At 58.8% G+C, this 21,307-nt stretch overlaps 2 protein-coding genes across 2 annotated transcripts; one reads left to right on the top strand and one right to left on the bottom strand.

Moving 5' to 3' along the window:
* Positions 1–3,664: 3,664 nt before the first annotated feature.
* Positions 3,665–8,917, top strand: LOC311632750 (uncharacterized protein). The gene is made up of 2 exons (XM_084904578.1): positions 3,665–3,915; positions 5,521–8,917. The coding sequence occupies exon 2, from the start codon at positions 5,588–5,590 to the stop codon at positions 6,812–6,814; it is 1,227 nt and encodes a 408-aa protein (XP_084760704.1). The 5' UTR covers positions 3,665–3,915; positions 5,521–5,587; the 3' UTR covers positions 6,815–8,917.
* Positions 8,918–9,766: 849 nt separating this feature from the next.
* CALY (calcyon neuron specific vesicular protein) lies at positions 9,767–19,855 on the bottom strand. Its single transcript, XM_084904611.1, has 5 exons — positions 19,643–19,855; positions 14,120–14,271; positions 12,934–13,047; positions 11,667–11,780; positions 9,767–10,650 (listed from the first exon to the last, which is right to left on the bottom strand). Exons 2-5 carry the CDS (start codon positions 14,249–14,251, stop codon positions 10,228–10,230), a joined length of 783 nt encoding a protein of 260 aa, XP_084760737.1. The 5' UTR covers positions 14,252–14,271; positions 19,643–19,855; the 3' UTR covers positions 9,767–10,227.
* Positions 19,856–21,307: the final 1,452 nt, after the last annotated feature.

Genomic DNA, 21,307 nt, shown 5'->3' with positions numbered 1-21,307 from the left:
GTGGATAGAGCGTCGGCCTGTGGACTGAAGGGTCCCGGGTTTGATTCCAGTCAGGGCATGTACCTTGGAGACACCTTCCCAGCCGCCACCCGTCCACCGGCCCTGCCTCCACCCCGACTCTGAAACCAGGGAGTAAAGGGGGAATCTCACTTCCCGTGCCCAGCAAGGAGGGGAGTTCCTCAATTCTGGGGCCTGCTTCCCCATGACCCCGTTCTTCCAGCTGCCCCTTGCCCGGCTCCGGCTCCTCGCCCAGCGCTTGGCTGCCACGCACCCTCTGAGACGGCCCGCAGGCTCTTGGACACACGCCCAGTCTACTTCCTATTTTTCTGTGTCTGTGTTTAAGGCAGGTCTCTTGTAAGCATGTAGCTGAATTTTATTTGTTAGCCAACCTGAGCAACTCTCTGCTTTAACTGAGATATCAAATACCTTTGATAGTTCATATAATTGCTGACCTATGTGGATTTAGCTGTGAGATCTTTTTTGTGTGCTTTCTATTGGCTTCACTGTGTCTTTGCTCTCCCCCCCCCCCCCCTCTGCTTTTCTTTAGATACTTTCAAAAAATAATTATTTCGCCGAAACCGGTTTGGCTCAATGGATAGAGCGTCGGCCTGTGGACTGAAAGGTCTCGGGTTCGATTCTGGTCAAGGGCATGTACCTTGGTTACAGGCACATCCCCAGTAGGGGGTGTGCAAGAGGCAGCTGATCGATGTTTCTCTCTCATTGATATTTCTAACTCTCTATCCCTCTCTCTTCCTCTCTGTAAAAAAGTCAATAATATATATATATTTTTAAATAAATAATAATTATTTTTCTGCCTGTGGCTTGGAAGTTGAACACTATTTCTATTGTTTATTTCTGTTTGGGACAGGTGGTGTTTTTTTGAAAATGCAGGTCAATTTTTTTAAAAAGTAATTCTGAAAAGTTATTAGCAGCCACTTTTTCAAATATTGCTATTTCCCTAATTCTCCCCCTCTAGAAACCAATAAAAAACAGGCCTGATCTTCGCAATGTGATCTGTGGGTCTCCTAACCTCCTTACATCTTTCATTTTTTGTCTCTGTCTCTCACGCTGCATTCTGGGCCATTTCGTCAGCTGTACCTTTCACATCCCCATTTTTGTTTTTTTCCCTCCAGCGTATTTAGTAGTTTTTAACTGTCCTAGTGTTTAGTTTTCAGCAAATATATTTTCTTGATTTCTAAAAAGTATTTTATTCTTTTTCAAATCTGCCTGTTTGTTGTTGTTTTTTTCTAAATGCATTCGACCCTGCTTCATGTTTTCAGTTCTTTTCTTTGTCAAGGTTTTAAACACAAGTATTTCATCTGTAAATCCTCTAATTTCACTTTCTGAAGATTGCTGAGTTGGCTGTTTTTGCTGAATTTCGTTTCCTGCTTCTGTGTTCCGTGGCGCTGGCTGTGAGTTCACAGCTGGGTGGCTTCGCAGAGGAATCCTGTGCCGTGAGAGGTTGGAGGGCCACGCTCTTCCAGAAGGGCGGTGGGCTGCTCCCGCCAGGGACCTAGGGCCGCTTGCTTGCTGAGCCGCACAGTCAGTTACAACCCAGCCCTCCCCTAGGTCCTGTGATTGCAGCTTCCAGCACCCAGACCTGGGCTGAGGCCAGGAGGACAGCCCCCTGAGTGCCTCTGCTGCCGTGGGTTTTCTCTCCAGTCCCCCTCCTCCCCCCGCCCCAGGAGGTACCACCCTTTGGGAATTCAGCTTCCAGCAATGGCTTCAGTCCCAGCATCTTCTGACCTCCCAGGACCATGGAAGCAGCTCTTGGCAGCTGAGACAGCGAAGCAGCCTGACACCTTCATTCAGGTTTCGGCTTCAGGCTCACGTCCAATTGGGCGAGAGATGTCTGTGCACCCGTGCGACCAGCCAGACTCTCCACACTCACCCCAAGCGCCTGGCCCCTCCCCGCCTCCATCTCACTCCCCCACCCTCCGGTTCCCTTCCCCCTCCTCATCACTGTTAAGGTATTGGTGTGCTTATTTGTTTTTTAGTTAATCCTCACCCGAGGGTATTCTTCCATTGATTTTTAGAGAGAGTGGAAAGGAAGGGGCGAGACAGAGAGAGAGAGTAACATCGATGTGAGAGAGACACATCAATTGGCTGCCGAGCAGGGCCGGGGATCTAGCCCGCAACCGAGGTACATGCCCTTGACCAGTATCAAACCCAGGACCCTTCAGTCCCAGGGCCAACACTCTTTCCACTGAGCCAAACTGGCCAGGGCTAAGGTATTTTTTATTTTTATTTTTTTAAAAATATATTTTATTGATTTTTTACAGAGAGGAAGGAAGAGAGATAGAGAGCTAGAAACGTCGATGAGAGAGAAACATCGACCGGCTGCCTCTTGCACACCCCCTACTGAGGATGTGCCCGCAACCAATGTACATGCCCTTGACCGGAATCGAACCTGGGACCTTTCAGTCCGCAGACCGACGCTCTACCACTGAGCCAAACCAGCTTCGGCAGGTATTTTTTATTATGAAGCGTTTCAAACACACACAAAAGCACACAAACTCGTGTGTGTTGGGATGGATGCGGGGATGGTTGCCCTAGCCTGACAATGCCCACCCCTCTCACTCCGCAGCAGGATGGGACGTGTCCCAGAACATGGGACTCGTGAGCGAGGGGCGTCAGAGGGGACAGCATCGCCCACCTGCAGGGGCTTTCTGTTCACTTCAAAATGCGGCCCTGGGCCTCTGCCCCACCCAGGTCCCGGACCTTCCCTCCAGTGGACCTGCTAGGCCAGGTACCCAGCACATAGGGTGATGTGTTGGCTCCAAGGGAACCCATGAAGAGCCGGCCCCCACCACAGGCTCTCTGGCTGCAAGGTTCACTCAGCCGCTGGCGGGCCCAGGCCCCGCAGATCCAGCTGCCTGGTCCATATCTCTGCATAACCGCTGGGGGTGGGGCTTCTAGGACATCCCCATGACTGTGCCGCCAGGACCAAGGGCCCAGAGCTCCCCCAGAATCTGTCCCTGGGCCCAGGTGGATCTACCAGATCCACGTGGAGAGGGCCCGCAGGGTGCTCACCTGCAGCCTTGCGCCTCACGGAGCCATTGGTGCACACCCACCCTGGAGCCTGGGAGCTGCGCCCCAGCCACCCTGCGCTTGGAGCAAAGAGCAGTGACGCCTTGCCCTGACGTCACCCCTGCCCCCCTCCCACCTGGCCTCCTTACCCCCCTTCCGCCCTGGATGCCTGCAGGCATTCTAGTAAACCACCTCGGACCCCCATCAGCCTCTGCAGAACAGATGAGGAAACTGAGGCAGGGCCCAGAGGGACACAGAGAGCCCGTCCCCTGGGCGACCGAGCAGAATTGGTGAAGAGGCCAGTTACAAGCTATGGATGGGTTTAGGGGAGCCCCTGGGAGGGGCCTGGGTGCCAGGGTGCTTGCTGCCTGTCCTTGGACCCCGGAGTATGGCTGTTTGGGGAGGGTCACCCAGAATCTTCCCTTGTTGGATGCAGCCAGCGCTGGGGACACGGGGGGTGACTCTCACCCTGATCCTGGCTGGACATGCTCCGCTGGATCCAACCAGGGGCTCCCGGCTCCCAGTGGCCCTTCCCGTCCCTGCCTCCTGCCTCCTGCCTCCGCCAGGGAACGGCCAGCATCAGCAGCAGAGGCTTCTGAGAGCGTCCTGGCACTTCGAGGCAGATTTCCTAGGCCCGAGGCAGATTTTTGTCTTCTCCCAGACTCCTCCCCTTCCCAAACGGGCCCCTCCCCTGCCCACTTCCTTCTTTCGTTTCCCACCCTTAGTTCCAGCAGAGAGATTTCCAGAAAGCGTAGCTCACAAAATTCCTTCTGGGGGAGGGTCCCGGCTGCCCACAGTGCTCTGAGGACTGAAGGTGCGGTGGGCAGTGCGGCTGCCTGAGAGGCTGTGGCATTTCTGCACTCGGGCCGGTCTGCGCCTGACCTGGTGAGATTCCTGTGTGGAGGGCTGCAGGGGGCCGGGCTGGGACATGGTGAGGAGCATCTGCTGTTACCCACTGGGCTGCTGGGTGAGACAGAGGGCAGGGGAGGGCTTTCCCACGTGTCCCTCAGAGCCTTGCTCACCTGACGCTCACCTCTTGGAAGGGACAGGGTGAGGTCAGAGGAACGGTGCCCAAGACCTGTGGGCTCGCTGGGCAGAAAGGGTGGCCTGTCGCAGAGACTCCTGCTGTGCTGTGTGCTCTGTGTGTGCTGTGCTGTGTGTGCTGTGTGTGCAGTGTGTGCTGTGCTCTGTGTGCTGTGCTGGGTGTGCTGTGTGTGCTGTGTGTATGTGTGTGTGTGTGCGTGCTGTGTGTGCGTGCTGTGTGTGCTGTGTTGTGCTGTGTTTGCTGTTTGTGTGTGCGTGCTGTGTATGCTGTGTTGTGCTGTTTGCTGTGTGTGTGTGTGTGTGCGCTGTGTGTGCTGAGTGTGCTGTGTGTGCGTGCGTATGTGTGCCTGCTGTGTGTGCGTGCGTGCTGTGTGTGCTGAGTGTGCTGTGTGTGCTGTGTGTGTGTGTGTGTGTGTGCATGCTGTGTGTGCTGTGTTGTGCTGTGTGTGCTGTGTGTGCTCTGTGTGCTGTGCTGGGTGTGCTGTGTGCACTGTGTGTGCTGAGTGTGCTGTGTGTGCTGTGTGTGTGTGTGTGTGTGTGCATGCTGTGTGCTGTGTTGTGCTGTGTGTGTGTGCTGTGTGTTCTGTGTTGTGCTGTGTGTGCTGTGTGTGCTGTGTGCGGTGTGTGTGCTATGTGCGCTGTGTGCGCTGAGTGTGCTGTGTGTGTGTGTGTGCTGTGTTGTGCTGTGTGTGCTGTGTGCGCTGTGTGTGCTGTGTTGTGCTGTGTGTGCTGTGTGTGCTGTGTTGAGTGTGCTGTGTGTGCTCTGTGTGCTGTGCTCTGTGTGCTGTGCTGTGTGTGCTGTGTGTGCTGAGTGTGCTGTGTGTGCTGTGCTGTGTGTGCTATGCTCTGTGTGCTGTGTGCTATTCTCTGTGCTATGCTCTGTGGTCTGTGTGCTGCTTGGGGACCGGGGCAGGTATATTGTAAATCAGAAGACGCCTTAATCAATAAGCCAAACTTATTTGGAGTCCTGTTCATTTCCGCTAGTGCTAGCGGGCCCAGAGGACTCTTGCCTCTCAAATTCTGGGGCCCAATATGGTGGAAGTCTTTCCAATTTATGTTTTTCAGCTCTTTGTTTTCCAAATGTGGAATGAGACCTCCGGACCTTCTGAGAAAAAGCCCTCTGTGCTGGGTCAGGGCCGAGAGACCACATCTCAAGGCCTGACCTGGCGCCAGCACTGACAGCTCTGTCTGGGGCACAGTTTATGGCCTCTCTGGAATGGGAGCAGTCTTATTTTCCCTATTATTTAAGCAAGCAAGAGTTTACAGAAGCAAGAATAGCAGGGTTGAAATTTTAAACAGCAATTTTTTTACCCAAGATGGAGGTTACTATGCCTCAGGGCCAGCTGTTAGGGCATCGCAGGGGTCGTGTGTGGCTGCCCAGGCTGGGTGCTGCCGGTGGTGGACCTGGCTCCACCTTTACGGCTGGCTGGCCTTGTCTTTCTGCAGAATGAGCCTGTCCTGATCTCTCGCAGCCCCGGGTGGATTGAGCAGAAGCAGCTCAGGGGCAGCGCCTATGGATTCCGGTTCCGAGGAGAAAGGGGTGGCCGTGGCCGTCCCCCCGCTGAAGCCCAGCGAGAAGTTCCACCTGTTCGTCAGCTACAGCAGCATGGACGCCACGTGGACCCACGGGCTCATCGGCCGCCTGGAGGCCGACCACGCGGGGCTGCGCGTCTGCCTGCACGAGCGGGACTTCACCCCGGGCAGGAACATCCTGGAGAACATGGCCGAGTGCATCCACCAGAGCCAGAAGGTGCTGCTGGTGCTGAGCCAGGACTTTGTGCAGAGCAGGTGGTGCCTCCTCGAGGCCGACCTGTCCCTCTTCGGCTACTGCCTGGAGAGGAAGCCGGTCATCCCGGTCCTGCTGCGACCCTGCCAGGTCCCGCTGCACCTCAGCCACCTCACCTACCTGGAAGCCAGGGACAGCCGCTTCTACAGCAAGGTGGCGCAGCTGCTGTGCACGCCCAGCCACTGCATGGCGCGCTCCCTGCCCGGCCCGCGCCCCGCCCCTTCTTTCTACAGCGGGAAGACCCTCCTGACCCTGAACTGTGTCAACAGGGACAGCCTGCCCTCGTGGAAGGTGGGGACCTTCAGCACCCTGAGCATCCCGGACCCCTTGAAGGAGGTGTTGCTGGACCCCGAGGTGTACAAGCACGCGGTGGGCATCCTGAACGGGGTGCAGTCCCCCAGGTCCTGCCTCCGCTATCTGGGTTGCAGGATCCCGCTCAGCATCTTCCTCATCCTTCTCTCCGTGATCTCGATGTTTTTACTTGTGATATTTGGGATCGGGGAAATTACAACGCATCAGGGAAATCACAAAAGGGCCTTCCTGCTGATCGCCGCCCACGTGTTCCTCTGCCTCCTCCCCTTGGTCCTGGCGGTGAACAGTCTGTGCTGGTTCAGAAGGTTTTCCAGGCGGAAGATGCGGGAGGTGGGCCTCCGGGTGGGGGAGGCCAACCTGCTGCTGGCGCCGCACTCGGTGCTGATGGGCTGCGAGACCCTGAACCAGCTGTCCTTCGTGTTCGTGCAGCTGGAGGAGTGCCGGCAGACCTTCCTGCAGGCCCCCGAGGGCGACGGCGAGGCCCTGTTCCAGGAGGCCCTGCTGCGGTTCTCCTGCGCCTACGCGTGCTGCCTGGTGCAGGCGCACTTCCCGCACTGCGAGGCCGCCCCTGCCGCCCGGGGCCACCTGGAGCCTGGCCTGTGCTTCTGCCAGTACGTCTCTGTGCAGCTGGAGAGGGGCTAGCCCCGTGGAGGCGGGAGGGCCTGGTGTGGACATCCAGCGCCCCTCGGCCGTGGCCGTGGCCGCCGTGAGGCCTGCCTGGTGCACGGCCTCTCACCGCCGGTTAGCTGTGCCAAGCAGGGCAGCCTGCACTGCCCGCTCTGAGGGCAGAGGTGACTGCTGTCAACCCACCAGTCCTGGGCCTGGTGTCCTGCTCTGTCCCGACAGATTGGGGAGGGGGACTTTGGTCAGACTACCTGAGAGGAGGCCAGGGAAGAAGTGTGTTCGCCTAGGACCCCACAGGGGCCCCCAGGACTGGCCCACCCCCCGGGGAGGCAGGCACTGGCCCGCTCGGGATGTCCGGTTAGTGTCCAGGGGCCAGAGCAGAATGCAGCTCCTCCAGGCACTGCGCCTTGTTCTGGGACACGGAGATGGGAACAGGTCAAACACACACACACACACACACACACACACACCACACACACACATACCCACAGACACACACAAACACAGACACACAGACACAAACACACACACACACACACACATGTATAGAGATACACACACAGACACACATGCACAAATACACAGAGAAAGATACACACACACACACACACACACACACGCTGAGCTCCTGCCTTCAGTGCTGAGCGCCTGTAGGGTGCCAGCCACAGCCATCCTTGGCTGGAAATGGGAGACCTGGGTTGTACTGGGCACAGTCTGGTTGGCGTCTGTGGCTTCTGATCCAGATCTGTGAGCCCTTGCTGCTCTGCATTGCCTTGGGCCCTGAAATAAAGACCCCAGCCTGTCTTCATCCTCCCTCTGGGTCTCCAGAGTGTGCAGGCGGGGGGTGGAGGGGGGTGCAGCAGTGCCTTCCAGAACCGTGGCCAACCATGGCGGTGCCAGCATCCTCATCCTCGCATGTAACCTGCCAGTCATCCCAGAGGAGCCGGCAGCATCCCCGGGCGGTAACTAGGAACTGGTTCTGAGCGCTGGGGACAGCAGGGAGCAGCAGCAGGCTGAGTCCTCCCTGAGCTGCCCCCCTTGGGAGAATGTGATCCCCACACCTTAAGCTTCACTCCTCTCCCCAAGACCCCTCTCTGCTCCGGCCCAAGCACAGACAGGGCGTTGGAGGTGAGGGTTGGCCCCAGGATAACGTGGACCCTCTGCGAAAGAGCAGTGGCAGGTGATAGCCTGTGGGCCCTGACCAGACGCTGTGCTGGTGGGAGCAGCTCCTCGGCTCTGTGGTTTCGCTGCCTGCAGGGCCCTAGAGTGACCCTCCCTCCCTCCCTCCCTCAGGCACAGGTCCAGGCAGTAGCTGCAGTCGCACATGCAGTTCCCCATTGATCGCCCCAGGGCCCTGGGAGTGACCTCCCTGTGGGACTGGGCACGTGGCCTCTCAGCATGACCCCAACATGCGACCCACAGTGTGTCCTGCCCAGTCCCACAGGAACCTGCAGTTCTAGGAGGTTCTGAGCACCGGGGCACAGGCATGGCGTCACCCCGTGACCTGGCCTCTTTCGGATCACCCCCTGCAGGGTCCCAGCTCCTCCTGCCTCCCGCAGCTGCTCCCTAGGCGCCTGGCGGAGAGCCTGCTCTGTGCTGGGGACTGACCCGACGGCGGACGTGTGTCTCTGGGGCAGCCACCTCCGTGAGGGGCTGTGATGACTGACCTGAGAGGGAGCGCCACCTCCTGGATCCCACCCGTGTCCCCAGGCCCCGCCCTGGTGAGCGTTTGCCTGATGAATAAGGGCGTGTAACCTTGAAACGACCTTGAGGACATGGGCACCTGAGGATTGCGCTTGTGATTTACTGTGAAGGGATGGAGGGTGTGACAGGAAGTGGGGAAGCAGAGTGGGAGGTGACTAACATGTTGTACACGGTCCGACCCCTAAGAGGATGACCCCAAGGCCAGGGTTCCCCTGTGCCCCTGTCCCCCGCGCCGTCTCTCTCTGCGAGTCAGTTTGATGAACACATGGAGTTTCTCACCTTCTCCTTGAACCCGTTCCCACCATCACCGGGCCCCCGCCAGGGAGCCCATGCACCTGGGATGCACTCTGTGCATAAGAACTGTGGGTTTGACGTTTGGCATTTTCTCTGACACAATTAAAGCCTCACCTGCTCTCACACCTTCTCCAAGAGACTCCTTTGGTCTGCGAGCTGGGCTCAAGGTCCCCGGGGCCACACCGCACAGCTCAGCGGGGAGGCCCACGGGTGAGCCAACGGCGGGCTCGGTGTTGAAGAAGTAGTTGCCTCTCCATTGACTCAGAAAAAACTTTGAATAAATAGAGAGCTGATACAGGCCAGACAGACAGACAGGCACGTGAACGGGTTGACAGATAGTGATGGATAGACTGAGGGATGGATGGATGGATGGATGGATAAATAGACTGAGGAATGGATGGATGGATGGATGGACTGAGGAATGGATGGATGGATGAATGGATGGATGGATGGATAGACTGAGGGATGGATGGATGGATGGATGGATGGAAGGATGGATGGATAGATAGATAGATAGATAGATAGGAGCCCAACCATTAAAGACACTGTGAATGGCCAAGCCTTCCCTGACCCCGCAGGACCACCCTCCTCCTCACACCTCCAAGTTTGTTCCCACTCCACTACCCACCTCGCCTCCATCGTGCCCCGGTTTCCCTCACAGCCCCCCTTTTTGGCACTACCTACTGTTCCTAGGCCGCCCAGACCCCCGCCCCCAGGCCTGGGAGCTTCGGGGGGTGCAGGTGAAGGTGTTGCACCTGAGAGAAACCACAGGCCCGTGTCTGGGTGGCTTTCACCCCCAGGCCTCCCGCAGGGTCCCCCCTTTCCTGACTTCCTGAGCCGCAGTGCCCAGGGCCCAGCTCACCGTCCCACCCAGTTCTTCAGGGGAACATGGCGGGTGTATGTGTGTGTGTGTGTGTGTGGGGGGGGGTCAGGAACAGGCCGGAGTGACCAGGATACTCAGGAGGCCAGGAGCCTGGTGGGTGTGACTCTTTATTTAGAGAAAAGCGGCAGACAGAGCGGAGGCTCCGGGTGGCAGGCGGCAGCGGGGTCCGGGGAACGGGGGCACGACCACGTGGCGGGGCAGCATCTGGCAGCGGTCAGGGGGGCCGTGGGGGGGATGAGCGGCGCTGCGGAGAAGGGCAGAGGGGTGAGAGTGCCCACTTCCGTGGGGACCCCCCTCGCCTGCCACGGGTCCCCCCACCCCATACTGCACACACACACACACACACACACACACACACACACACACACCGCCTCGGGCGCTCAGACGCGGTCCCAGCAGCCGCGTGGGGAGGGGGGACAGCGCCCCAGGGTGAGGCCGCCGGCAGAGTGGGTCCCGCAGGGGGCGGGGTGCCGGGAGGAGGGTCCCTGGCTCTGGGTGGGGTCCCCAGGGGCTCACCTACCGGGCTTGGTGCCCCGGGCGGGAGGCGGGCTCACTGCGGGGCCTGGGCCGGGGGCGGGGCGCTCCCCTCCGCCTTGGGCGCCACCGCCTCCTCCTTCTCCTCCTCCTTCTTCTCCTTCTCCTCCTTCTCCTTCTCCTCCTTCTCCTCCTTCTTCTCCTTCTCCTCCTTCTCCTCCTCCTTCTCCTTCTCCTTCTCCTCCTCCTTCTCCTTCTCCTCCCCGGCGCCCGCCACCGGCTTCGCGGGGGCCTCGGTGGCGGCCGGGCCCGCCGGGGCGGACGCCTTGAGCCCCTCCTTGAACATGGGGTGGACCTTCCTCCAGACCAGGGGCGCCTCGGTGCCCGGCTTGCGGCTGAGCGGGTAGGCGCCCATGGCCGCCAGGATGCTGCGGTGGCGCTCGGGGCCCATCTCGGCGTAGTACATCTCCAGCGACATCGGGGTGCACATCTTGTGCGGCTGTGGGGCGGGGGGGGGGGGGTCAGGGGGGTCAGGGGACGGGGCCAGAGGGTCCCCGGCGGGCAGAGGTGGGGAGGGGCTGCCCCTGGGCTCCGGTGTGAAAATGGGGGCAAGCTGTCCCTGTGCCACTGACCACTGAGCGGCAGCCTCATGTATGCGCCATAGGATGGAGGGATTGGGGGTGGGGGCGTGACCTCTAGGTCTTCCTGTCCCTTCTGCTTTGGAGCAGTTCAATAATACTGCGCACAATCACCCCAAACACGTTTGTTTCTGCCCTAATGTCCAGCCCCCCAAGTTGGCCCCCGATTCAGAAGTGGGGGTCCATGGAGGTCAGCCCCTCTCAGAGGGAGGGTGGCGGCCCCTCCTCAGGAGCGAAGGGGAGGGGGCCCCACAGGCACACCCCAGCCCACCGCCACCCAGAAAACATTAAAAAAAATCCCAATAAATAAAAAGCCCCTGGGAATACAGACAGGCCTCCCAGGCCCCATCTCAGGATCGCTGAGCAGATTTCACCACTGAAAAGTTAGAGGCGGTAGGAAAAGACACTAAAAAGGCTAGAATCCCTTACTAACGCTGAGAGAGAGAAAGGAGAAGGGAGAGAGTGTTTGCCAGCCGTGGGGAAATGTTAATGTCACACAGAGCAGGCCCCCCCCCCTTTCCCCAGCACAGGTCAGCGAGGAGGGACCAGGAGCCCCCACACCTCCCTCCGGTGCAGAGCAGGTGCTGACCTGACCGGAAGCACTGCCTGGCCCGCTCACCTCTGTCCCTGCCCTCCTCCCTGAGGTTTCCTTAGTCCTCACTCACCCTTCTCTTTGGATCTTTCAGAAGAGGGTTTGGATGTTTCGGGGAAGGGAGCGGGAGCACAGGGAGCTTTGGAGATCATATTCCCACAGGAGCAGCACGTGCCCTGGGCTCCCCCGGGGGCACCGTCCCCATGGAGACCCCCAGGGCCGCTCCCTGGTACTCTGCCTGGACACCCCCTCTCCCCCACTCCGGGCCCAGCTTGCCTTCCTTACCCGAACCAGGAAGCCCTCTGGGCAGGAGAACTGGTCATACCAGAGGGCCTTGTACATGATCAGGAGGCAGCCCATGATCGCCATGGCGAAGGCCAGCATACGGGCCGGGGGCATCTGCAGGGGAGGGGAGGAGAGGAACCCATGGGGGGGGCAGTCCTCATGATGGGGCTGAGAACCCAGCTGAGACCCCCCTCCCCCAACCCTGCTAGCCTGGGCCGGGAGAGGCTGGCTTTCCTTCTCAGAAACAATGGGGAGAAGAGGCAGGTTTTACTATTGAAACATGAAGGCTTTAGAAATAGTACAGGGAACAATGTGAAAAATCATTATTAGTAAAATTAATAGCCCAAACCGGTTTGGCTCAGTGGATAGAGAGTCGGCCTGCGGACTGAAGGGTCCTGGGTTTGATCTGGTCAAGGGCATGTACCTTGGTTGCGGGCACATCCCCGGTAGGGAGTGTGCAGGAGGCAGCTGATCGATATTTCTCTCTCATCAATGTTTCTAACTCTCTATCCCTCTCTCTTCCTCTCTGTAAAAAAAAAAATCAATAAAATATATTTTTAAAAAATTAATAATGCTACCAAAAAAAAAAAAAAAAAAAAAGGGTGGGAGCACCTAGCAGGAAACGTGCCTGTCTATAGTATGTATAAAACCAACAAGCCCGGCCAGCATGGCTCAGTGGTTGAACGTCAACCTATGAACCAGGAGGTCACGGTTTGATTCCTGGTCCCGGCACATGCCCAGGTTTGCAGGCTCCATCCCCAGGGTAGGATTTGCAGGAGGTGGCCGATCAATGATTCTCTCATTGATATTTCAATAATCTCTCTCTCCCCCTCTTCCTTTCTCTCTAAAATCAATCAAAAAATATTTTTTTTTTTTTAGAAAAGAAAGGAAACCAACGAGTCACTAAGGAAGAGACAGATGGCCTGCTGGGAAGGCGGATGCACGCACGGCCCACAGTGGCTGTCAGCCACTGTACAGCAGGAGGGAGGATTGGGTCCCACTGGCCACAGGTCAGCCTGGCGCTGCTCAGCCCCAGCTCCCTCAGCACCCTCACCCCTGAGCACCCAGCCTTCGTTCCCACCCAGCGTGCCTCCGCATGGCGCTTCCTTGTCCAACTTCCCTGACGGCAGCAGCCTGAGGAAGGGGGCCCAGCCCACCTGGCCCGGCCCTGGGTGCTCAGGCCTGTGGCTGCCTCAGCACCTCGATCCTCATCTGCCTCTCCACGGGACTGAGCCCCAGAAGCCCTGGGTGGGAAGGGTTCGGTTACCCCGCGTCCTTCGTCCAGGTTGGTGGAGGCCAGCTTCTGGGCCTCCAGGTCTGGGAACTTCTTCATCGGTTCTGTGGGGGGCAGTCCATATTCCGTCTGTGTCTTGATGACCACCTGTGCACAGAGATGACCCGGGAGGCCCCTGAGCTGGGAGGGCTAGGAAGGGGCGGGGCAGGGCTCAGCTGCCCAGCAGTAGGGAGAGTACTGACCATCTGCCAGGGCTGTCTAATGGCTGGGATCCAGTGACTACAAGCGGAGGCCAAGGGGAAGTGGGGGCTGCACGTCTGCTGGGCCCATGGCAGCCAGGAGGCCTGGCCAAACCATGGACGGAGCCCCTCTGTCTGCTGGCTGCCTTCAGCTCTGAGGGTCCCACCTCTTCCCGCCAGAAGCTTCCCCTTCAGTGGCCCCACAGCTTGCCTCCCCTTCCAGAGAGTCACCCTGATTTCCTCTTCTGGGTCCCAGAGCCTGAGGGCCTTTCCATAGAGGGCCTGGGCAGGTGCGGTCCCGTGCTCTGTGTCACCTAGGAGCAAGGCCTGAGCCTTCCCAAGGAGTCCACTGAGACCCGGGCCCAGCACTGAGGCAGATGCAGTGGAAGCCCAGATGGCTGGAGAACTGCTCTCAGCCGATGCCTGAGCGGGGAGGGGGGGCTGTCCTCATGGTCCCCAGCCCATAGCTGGCAGATATGGGTTCCGATGGCCACCTCCTCACCCCCATTAGGACAAGCCTCACTGTCACTCATACTCCGGAGCTCACAGGGGATCAGGCAGGGCTCCGCGGAGCTCTGCTTCTCACAGATTCCCGCTGAAAGCTCCCCCACTACAGCCACTGTCCCCAGGACCCCGTCTGAGGCTTGACCCAAGACACAGAGTGCCCAGCAGGACAGGGCGGGAATGCTGCTTGCTGAGTCCCTGCGGGGCAGCACCCCGGGCCGGGTGCTGTCTTCTAAGCAGTGTGTGAATCTTCGGTCACCCGTGACCAGGTCACCCTGTTTACAGATGAGGACAGGGTGGCTCTGGGGGATGAGGGAGCTGGTTGTATGTGGCTCTAGGTTTCCACCCAGCCAGCCCTTCCTCTGCCTGCCCTCCTGCACCTTGGAGGAGGCCATATCTAAATAAATCTCTCTCTGCACCCCTTTGTTCCCAGCGCAGGCTGAGAAGGATCCCCCCCGCTGGCCCAGGCCACTCACCTGGTCAGAGTATGGTGGCTGGAGCTGGCTGACATCCAGGGGGCTGATCAGAGGGACGCTGTCCATGGTAACCCCATCCTGGTACCCGTAGTCTCTGCCGAACTTCCCGAAGCTGAAGCCCAGCTTCACCATGGTGGATGCTGGTCCTTGTCCTGTCCAGAGGCAAACACGGGGTCACTGCACACTGGCCGCCTAGCAGATGCCCACCCCAGCAGGCTCTGAACAGAGAGGGTTCAGAGAAGACTGGCCCAGTGCTCCTCATACCAGAGCTGGGGTGGGCCGTGAGTGGCCAGGCCAGACTCCCTTCCTGGCCCCTGGGCTCCCTCAGGGCCCTACAGCCCAGGGGTGGCACTTCAAACCAGTGACTGCCCAGCACACAAGGGCTACAGAGTCTTCCACTGGCTGACCTGCTAGAGGACAGTCTAAAGGCAGTGACTCCAGGCAACAGAAAACAATCTCTGACAGAAGCCTGAGCGTAGGGTGGCCAGACTTAGCAAATACAAATACAGGACATCTGAATTTCAGACAAAAAGGATTCTCTTACTCCTTCCCCTTCCCCTCCTCCCCCCTCCTTCCCTTCCTCCTTCCTTCTCTTCCTCCTCCTCCTCCTCTTCCTCCCCTTCCTTCCTTCCTCCTCCTCCTCCTCCTCCTCCTCCTCCTCCTCCTCCTCCTCCTCCTTCTTCTTCTTCTTCTTCTTCTCCTTCTTCTTCTTCTTCTTCTTCTTCTTCTTCTTCTTCTTCTTCTGTATAAGAACATCCCATGCAATATAAGACATACTGATTCTAAAGTTATTTGTTGTCTATTTGAAATTCAAATTTAACTGGCCATCCTGTGTTTTAACTGGCAACCCTCCTAAAGATGCAAGAAGTAACAGGATCTACAGGAGAGGATGTTGGTAAGTAAACCCAAATGCTAGCTGGGAGGACAGAGGAGCAGTGGTGTACGCAGCGCTGGGCCACCTGGAAAGCGGGCATCCCTGACAAGAGCGAGAGTCAGGAGGATGAGTGGGAGATGGAGACAAAGCCCCTTTGCCATGTCTCTAAATCATGGTGCGAGAGGGCTTAGCCACGCTGCGGGGCAGAGAAAAGGAAGAAGAGGAGAGGCCTGGACAAGAGGAGGTCAAGCATGCATGACTAGAATATGAAATAGAAAATCCAAGAGAATCTACAGGTAAATGATGAAGATTGAAAAGTGAGTTCAGTGTGGCTCAGTGGTTGAGTGTAGACTTCAGTTCAATTCCCAGTTAGGGCACATGCCTCGGTTGTGGGCTCAATCTTCAGCAGGGGGAGTGCAGGAGGCAGTCGATTGATGTAACATCTATGTTTCTATTTCTCCCCTTCTCTCTAAAATCAATATAAACTTATTTTTTAAAAAGAGCTCAGCAAGTTGATGGACTTATGGAATTCAGAAATCAATTATATTTCTATATATCAGTGACAAAAATTAGAAAATGCTTTTTTTGAAAGACTCCTTAAACAGTATCAGAAATAGCAAATGCTCAGGAATAGGTCTAACAAGAGATGAGAAGGACCTCCATGTAGAAAACCATCAGCCCAAGGAGCAAAGGGTCAAAGGTTCTATTTCTGTTCAAGGGCAAGTGTCTGGATTGCAAGTTTGATCTCCATCTCGGGTCAGGGCTTGTTTGGGAGGCAACCAATCGATTTCTCTCACACATTGATGTTCCTCTCTCTCTCTCTCTCTCTCTCTCTCTCTCTCTCTCTCTCTCTCTCTCTTTCCCTCCCTCCCTTACACTTTCCCTAAAAAAAAAAAAAAATTAGTGGAAAAATATCATCGGGTGAGGTTAACAACACAAAAAGATGTATATGTGTATGTGGAATCAATAAATCCCAATAAATATTCCAACAGAATTTGTGTGTATGACCTTGTAATTTCATACGGAAGTCAGAGGAACAAGAACACACCTGACCTCTTGAGAAGGACGAGGGGAATTCATGCAGTGGGACTAAGCTGCTCAGTGTTGATGTAGTAGACAAAGACCTACTTGACACAGCTTACACATTCAGACCACAGATTTATGAGAGATGTCACTGCAAAGCAAGGAGGATGACTACCTTTTGATAAACACACACCCATGTGGAAACAATGACCCCAGCCCCTACCTCACACCACACATAGAAGCCTACTCTCAGTAAACCAGCCTAAGTTGGAAAAGTGTCTTCAAGATAATGCAGAATATCCTCCTGGTCTCAGGGACAGAACAAGTTCTTCAATGTGATAAATAAGCACTAACCATAAGGAGTCCATTGATAAAAGGACTACCTTAAAATAAAAAAAAACCTTCTGCTCATCAAAGCGTAGCCTTTAGCCCCGTTGGTGTGGCTCAGTGGTTGAGCATCGACCTATGAACCAGTAGGTCATGGTTCGATTCCTGGTCAGGGCACATGCCCAGGTTGCCGGCTCAATCGCCAGTAGGAGGCAGCCGATCGATAATTCTCTCTCATCATTGATATTTCTCTCTCTCCTCCCTTCCTCTGAAATCAATAAAAATATATTTAAGAACAAACACACAAACAGGAGACATAGCCTTCAAAAAATGGGTACAGAAACCAAGAAGGTGTTTGCACCCCGAAAATGACAAAGGGCTTATTATGGGTTTAACAAGCTCTGGGCACCTGTGCATGTGGCCCTGATTGGAAATAAGGTCTTTACAGATGTGCTAAGGCTCAGATGAGGTCACACTGAGGTCACGCTTACTGATGTCCTTCCTTAGAAGCGGGAGTTTGGACACAGACACATGGGGAGGAGGCCAGTGAAGGAGGCAGAATTGGAGTGATGGGCCTCAGCCACGGGCCACCAGGGCCACCAGAAGCTGGAAGAGGCAGGAAAGCACTTCCCCCGGAACCTCAAAGAGAGCATGCCAACACCTTGGTTTCCCACGTTCGGCCTCCAGAGCCCTGAAAGAATCAATGTCTGTTGTTTCCAGCCACCCAATCGTAGTAATTTATCACTAAAGCCCAAGGAAGCCAACGGCTCTGAACATCACCCCTCCCTCTCTATTGCCTGCACCCCCCCCCCCTGCAAAGACTTCTGTGAATCTCAACCCCCAACCTGCTGTCCTAGGGTGACCTCACCACCCCCCGCCATCTCCTTGTAACAGCCCCACCAGCGCTGGTTCCCACCAGGGCCTCAGGTGACCACTGTCTGCCCCTGCGGGTTCCAGGTGGCATGCTGGGTGGGAACACAGGAGGCAGAGAGACGGAGAGATGCCGGGTGTGTGTATTGGGGATGGGGGTGGGGTTGGGGGTGGAGGTGGGGGCAGTCAGGAACCACCACTGTAAGCAGACTGGGAGCCGCGGGCTGGGCAGAGAGAGGCTGCCCCCATCATGGACTCAGCGCTCCCCGGAGGCCTACGGCCCTTCCTGGCGGGGAGGGGGGTGAGCCTAGCTCAGGGCCCTTACTGATCCTCAAAGCGCCCCCAACACCCACTCCAGGCTGGGGGCGGGGCGCTTCCAGAGGAGGGGCGGGGCCGGCCGAGGCTCAGCCCGGAGGGCGCGGGGGCACCTGGGCACCTGGCCCAGGCGGCGGGCATTCTCCAGGCGGCCCTGTCTGCGCTCAGGGCGCAGAGGTGGCCACGCAGCCATCAGAGTGACTAGGAAGAGGCCCAGCGCGGGAGACATGGAACTCCGGCCCGAAGACCGCGGGGGATGCAGAGGAGGGGGCAGCGGGGGGGCGGCCATGCCCAGGGCTGGGGGGAGGGAGGGGTGCGCCCGCCGGGGAAGGAGATGGAGGCTTGCACGTAGTGGACGCCCCATGGGGCTCAAGGCCCCTGGCTGAGGCTGAGGACTAAGCGTGGTCCGGGTCAGGTTGGCGCCCATGCCCCTGGAGGCCGAGAGTCTCCCCCCACCCCCTGAGGAGCTCCGCTTCTGGGGTCCGTCCCCTCTGAGCCAAGCGTAAGGTCCAGAGCAGCTTGAGGTCCAGGTTACATCATCGCGGTTTCCACGGCAACGAGATGAGCTTTGCTGCCTGGTCTTCAGGGGGAGAGGCTGTGGGGCCCTTTGGACCCTCCGCATCAGGTTCCGGCCCCCGCGCCCCCGGGCAGAATGCTGGGGGGGGGCTGGCTGCGTGTAGGTACCCCCCCCCCCCACACACACACGCCTTCCTTCGCTGCCACGGGACCTATGGGCAGGCGGGCTGGGCGCATTCACAGGACAGACACAGACCCCTTGGGATGGGGGAGGGACCGTCTCTATCCTCCCATCCGCTCCTTCCACGCGCGGTAACTGTGTCTTCTCCGGCGGGGCGCCTGCTCCCCCCCCCTTGGCTCCTGGGAGGATGGGGGGCCGGGAGTCGGGGGTCGGGGGGTGGTGCAGCCTCTTCTCCGAGGCTTGGGGAGGGGGAATAGGATGAGCGGGTCTGTGCTGATGGTGATAGGGAGATGGCCACGGACTCTTAGGTGGATGCAGGTCCAGCCGCAGGCTGGCTTTCGCACCCCCTCCCCCCGGATGGATGCTGCGTCAGGAGAGGCGCGCGCCCTGGGCACGGGCACAGCGCTCTGCGCGCTCGGCAACTGCGTAGTGAGGGGCCTCGATCTCCGCTGGAACCCTCAGCCGCCTCCCCGCCCAGCCGCCCCCCTCCGGCCCCCCCCCCCCAGGCGCCCCCCTGCCCCTCGCCCTCAGGCCGGGCGGGGGTGTGGCTCCCGCTTCAGGGCAGGTGGACTCGGGCTCGCAGCCCAGCCCCGAGAGGCCCGGCGGGGAGGGGTGCGGGGGTGGGGACACCCAGGGCTGCACCCGGCGGCTTGGGCTTCCCACGCACCAGCCCGTCACCTGTGGCCCCGCATCCGGAGGCTGCTGCGGCCGGTGGCTCGGAGCCAGGCCCTCTCCCCGCTCCTGGCCCCGCGGCCCCGCGGCCCCCCGCCCCCACCCCCTCCGGGAGCCAGCGTCTCTCCGCGCTGTGGCGTGATGCTCCTGTGCACCCCTTCCTCCCCTCTCCCCACCCCCCAGACAGAGCTGGGGTCCTGGAACACCCCTCCCCCCCAGACAGAGCTGGGGACCTGGAACCCCCTCCCGACAGAGCTGGGGTCCTGTACCCCCTCCCCCCAGACAGAGCTGGGGTCCTGGAACACCCCCCCCCCAGACAGAGCTGGGGTCCTGGAACCCCCTCCCGACAGAGCTGGGGTCCTGGACCCCCTCCCCCCAGACAGAGCTGGGGTCCTGGAACCCCCCCCCCCCCCCATCTCAGGATGGCCGTGCCGCTGACATTGCGAGGCTGGAGCGGTTCGGGGAGGGGCTGCGGTCGCCATGGCGGGGCTGATGGCCAGCGGTCCTGACCCACCGTCTGCCGAGGACGCGGGGTGTGTGCGAGGCAGACCCCGCGGCCCTCCTAGCCGGTCCCCGCAGCATGGCCCCGCCGGCCCCCCGCCGTGCAGACCCCACAGGAGGACCCCGTCCGCCCAGGCTCCCTCCACACCCTCCCCCGCACACGCACTGCACCCCCGCACCCCCTCCCCCCGCCGCCCTCCCCCGCCCCCACCGGCTCCACGGGGATGAAGGGGGAATGGCTCACAGGCGGCTCCGACGCGCGGCTGCGGCAGAATGCGGCTCCGGAGGAGGAGGATGCGGTTCCAGACGCTTCTCCGCCGCAGTCGGGTGGGGCGGGGGAGGGGCCGAGCCCCAGACCGAGGCTGCTGTTGCTGGGGAGACGCGGGCTGGGGGCGGGGAGCCGGAGCCTGCCCCCCACCCGAGCGGCAGCGGCACCGCAGCCTCCCGCCCCCGCAGACGCGCGCGCGCACCCCGCACGCAGGGCACAGGCGCCCTGCCAGCCCCGGCCTGGCTGCTCCGAGCCCGGGCGTGCGGGCGCTCCGTCCTGGCTACGGTCAAGCTCTCAGGCTGGACAACGGGGTTGAGGTCCAGCTGGGTTTGGCCCCCACCACCCGGAGGAGGGCCTCCTCCTGTTTCAGCGTCTGGAGCTCCGGGCGGTCCGCTGGCCTTGGGCAGGCCAGCCCCCCTGGTCACTGTGGCCCCAGCACTTGCTCATTGTGCAGAGAAGGCGCTCAGCAGGTGTTGGGTGCGTGTCATGGGAGACGTGACCGTGACCCTCCTCCCCCGAGGGCTCAGCCCCGCCCACAGCTGGGGGACAGCGATGGCAGCAGCTGGATCCGCACACCATCCCTTTTGCTGTTGAATACCATCCCATGATAAGATGAGCTTCCTTTAAAAAAATTTTTTTAAAAAAATTGATTTCAGAGAGGAAGGGAGAGGAAGAGAGAGGAACATCAATAATAAGAGAGAATCATTGATTGGCTTCCTCCTGCCCACCCCTAACTGGGGATCAAGCCCGCAACCCAGGCATGTGCCCTTGACTGGAATCGGCCCTGGAACCCTTCAGTCCACAGTCTGATGGTCTGTGCAAACCAGCTAGGGCCAGATGGGCCTCCTTTTATCCACCCACCCACACAGGCCTCTGGATGGATGCTGGTTTTGTCTGATGTGTGGCATGGGTGCTCTCGTAGTCCTGCTGTGGACACAGCTTCATTTCTCTTGGGTGGGCACCTAGGAGGGGAGTTGCGAGGTAGGATGGTAGTTCACATTTCACTTTAAAGAAAATGCTAAAGTGAAAATATTTTCCAAAGTGGCTGCACCATGGTTGTATGCTCCTCCCCAGCCCAGGCCCTAGTCGGGAAGCGTGTAGGAGGCAACCAACCAATGTGTTTCTCTCACATCGATGTTCCTCTCTGTCTTTCCCTCTCTCTTCCACACTCCCTAAAATCAGTGGAAAAATATATCCTCAGGTGAAGATTTAAAGACATAAAAATAATCACCTGGCAACGCAAATCAAACCACCCGCCCGCCCACCAGAGCACTGACAGGAAGGACCAGCACCCAGGGCTGCCAGGGCGAGGAGGGTGAGGGCGCTCACTCCTGTGGGGCGATGTCCATCAGGGCGGTGACTGTGGGAAACGGGAGTTCCCTACAAAGTTACACACACACTTACCACGTGACCCGTCTGTCCACAGACCTGGGTGTGCACGGGCACAGCACGCATCACTGTAACAGCCACACACCAGACACAATGGCTGGTGGGCATTTCTTCCACCCTGAGACCCAGCCTGAGCATCTCACCGGTGCCATCAGAGCCTCGCAGGCACCCCTCAGGCCAGCCCTCTGCCTGGGCAGCCCCTCTCCTCCCCTCCTTTGTACCACCCCTCCCCCATTTCCCAGCACAGCTCAG

Source organism: Pipistrellus hanaki (genome assembly GCF_964339955.1).
Source record: "Pipistrellus hanaki genome assembly, chromosome: 14".
NCBI lineage: Eukaryota > Metazoa > Chordata > Mammalia > Chiroptera > Vespertilionidae > Pipistrellus > Pipistrellus hanaki.
Note: the sequence above shows the minus strand (reverse complement) of the source record. Positions and strands in the feature narration are given on the sequence as shown.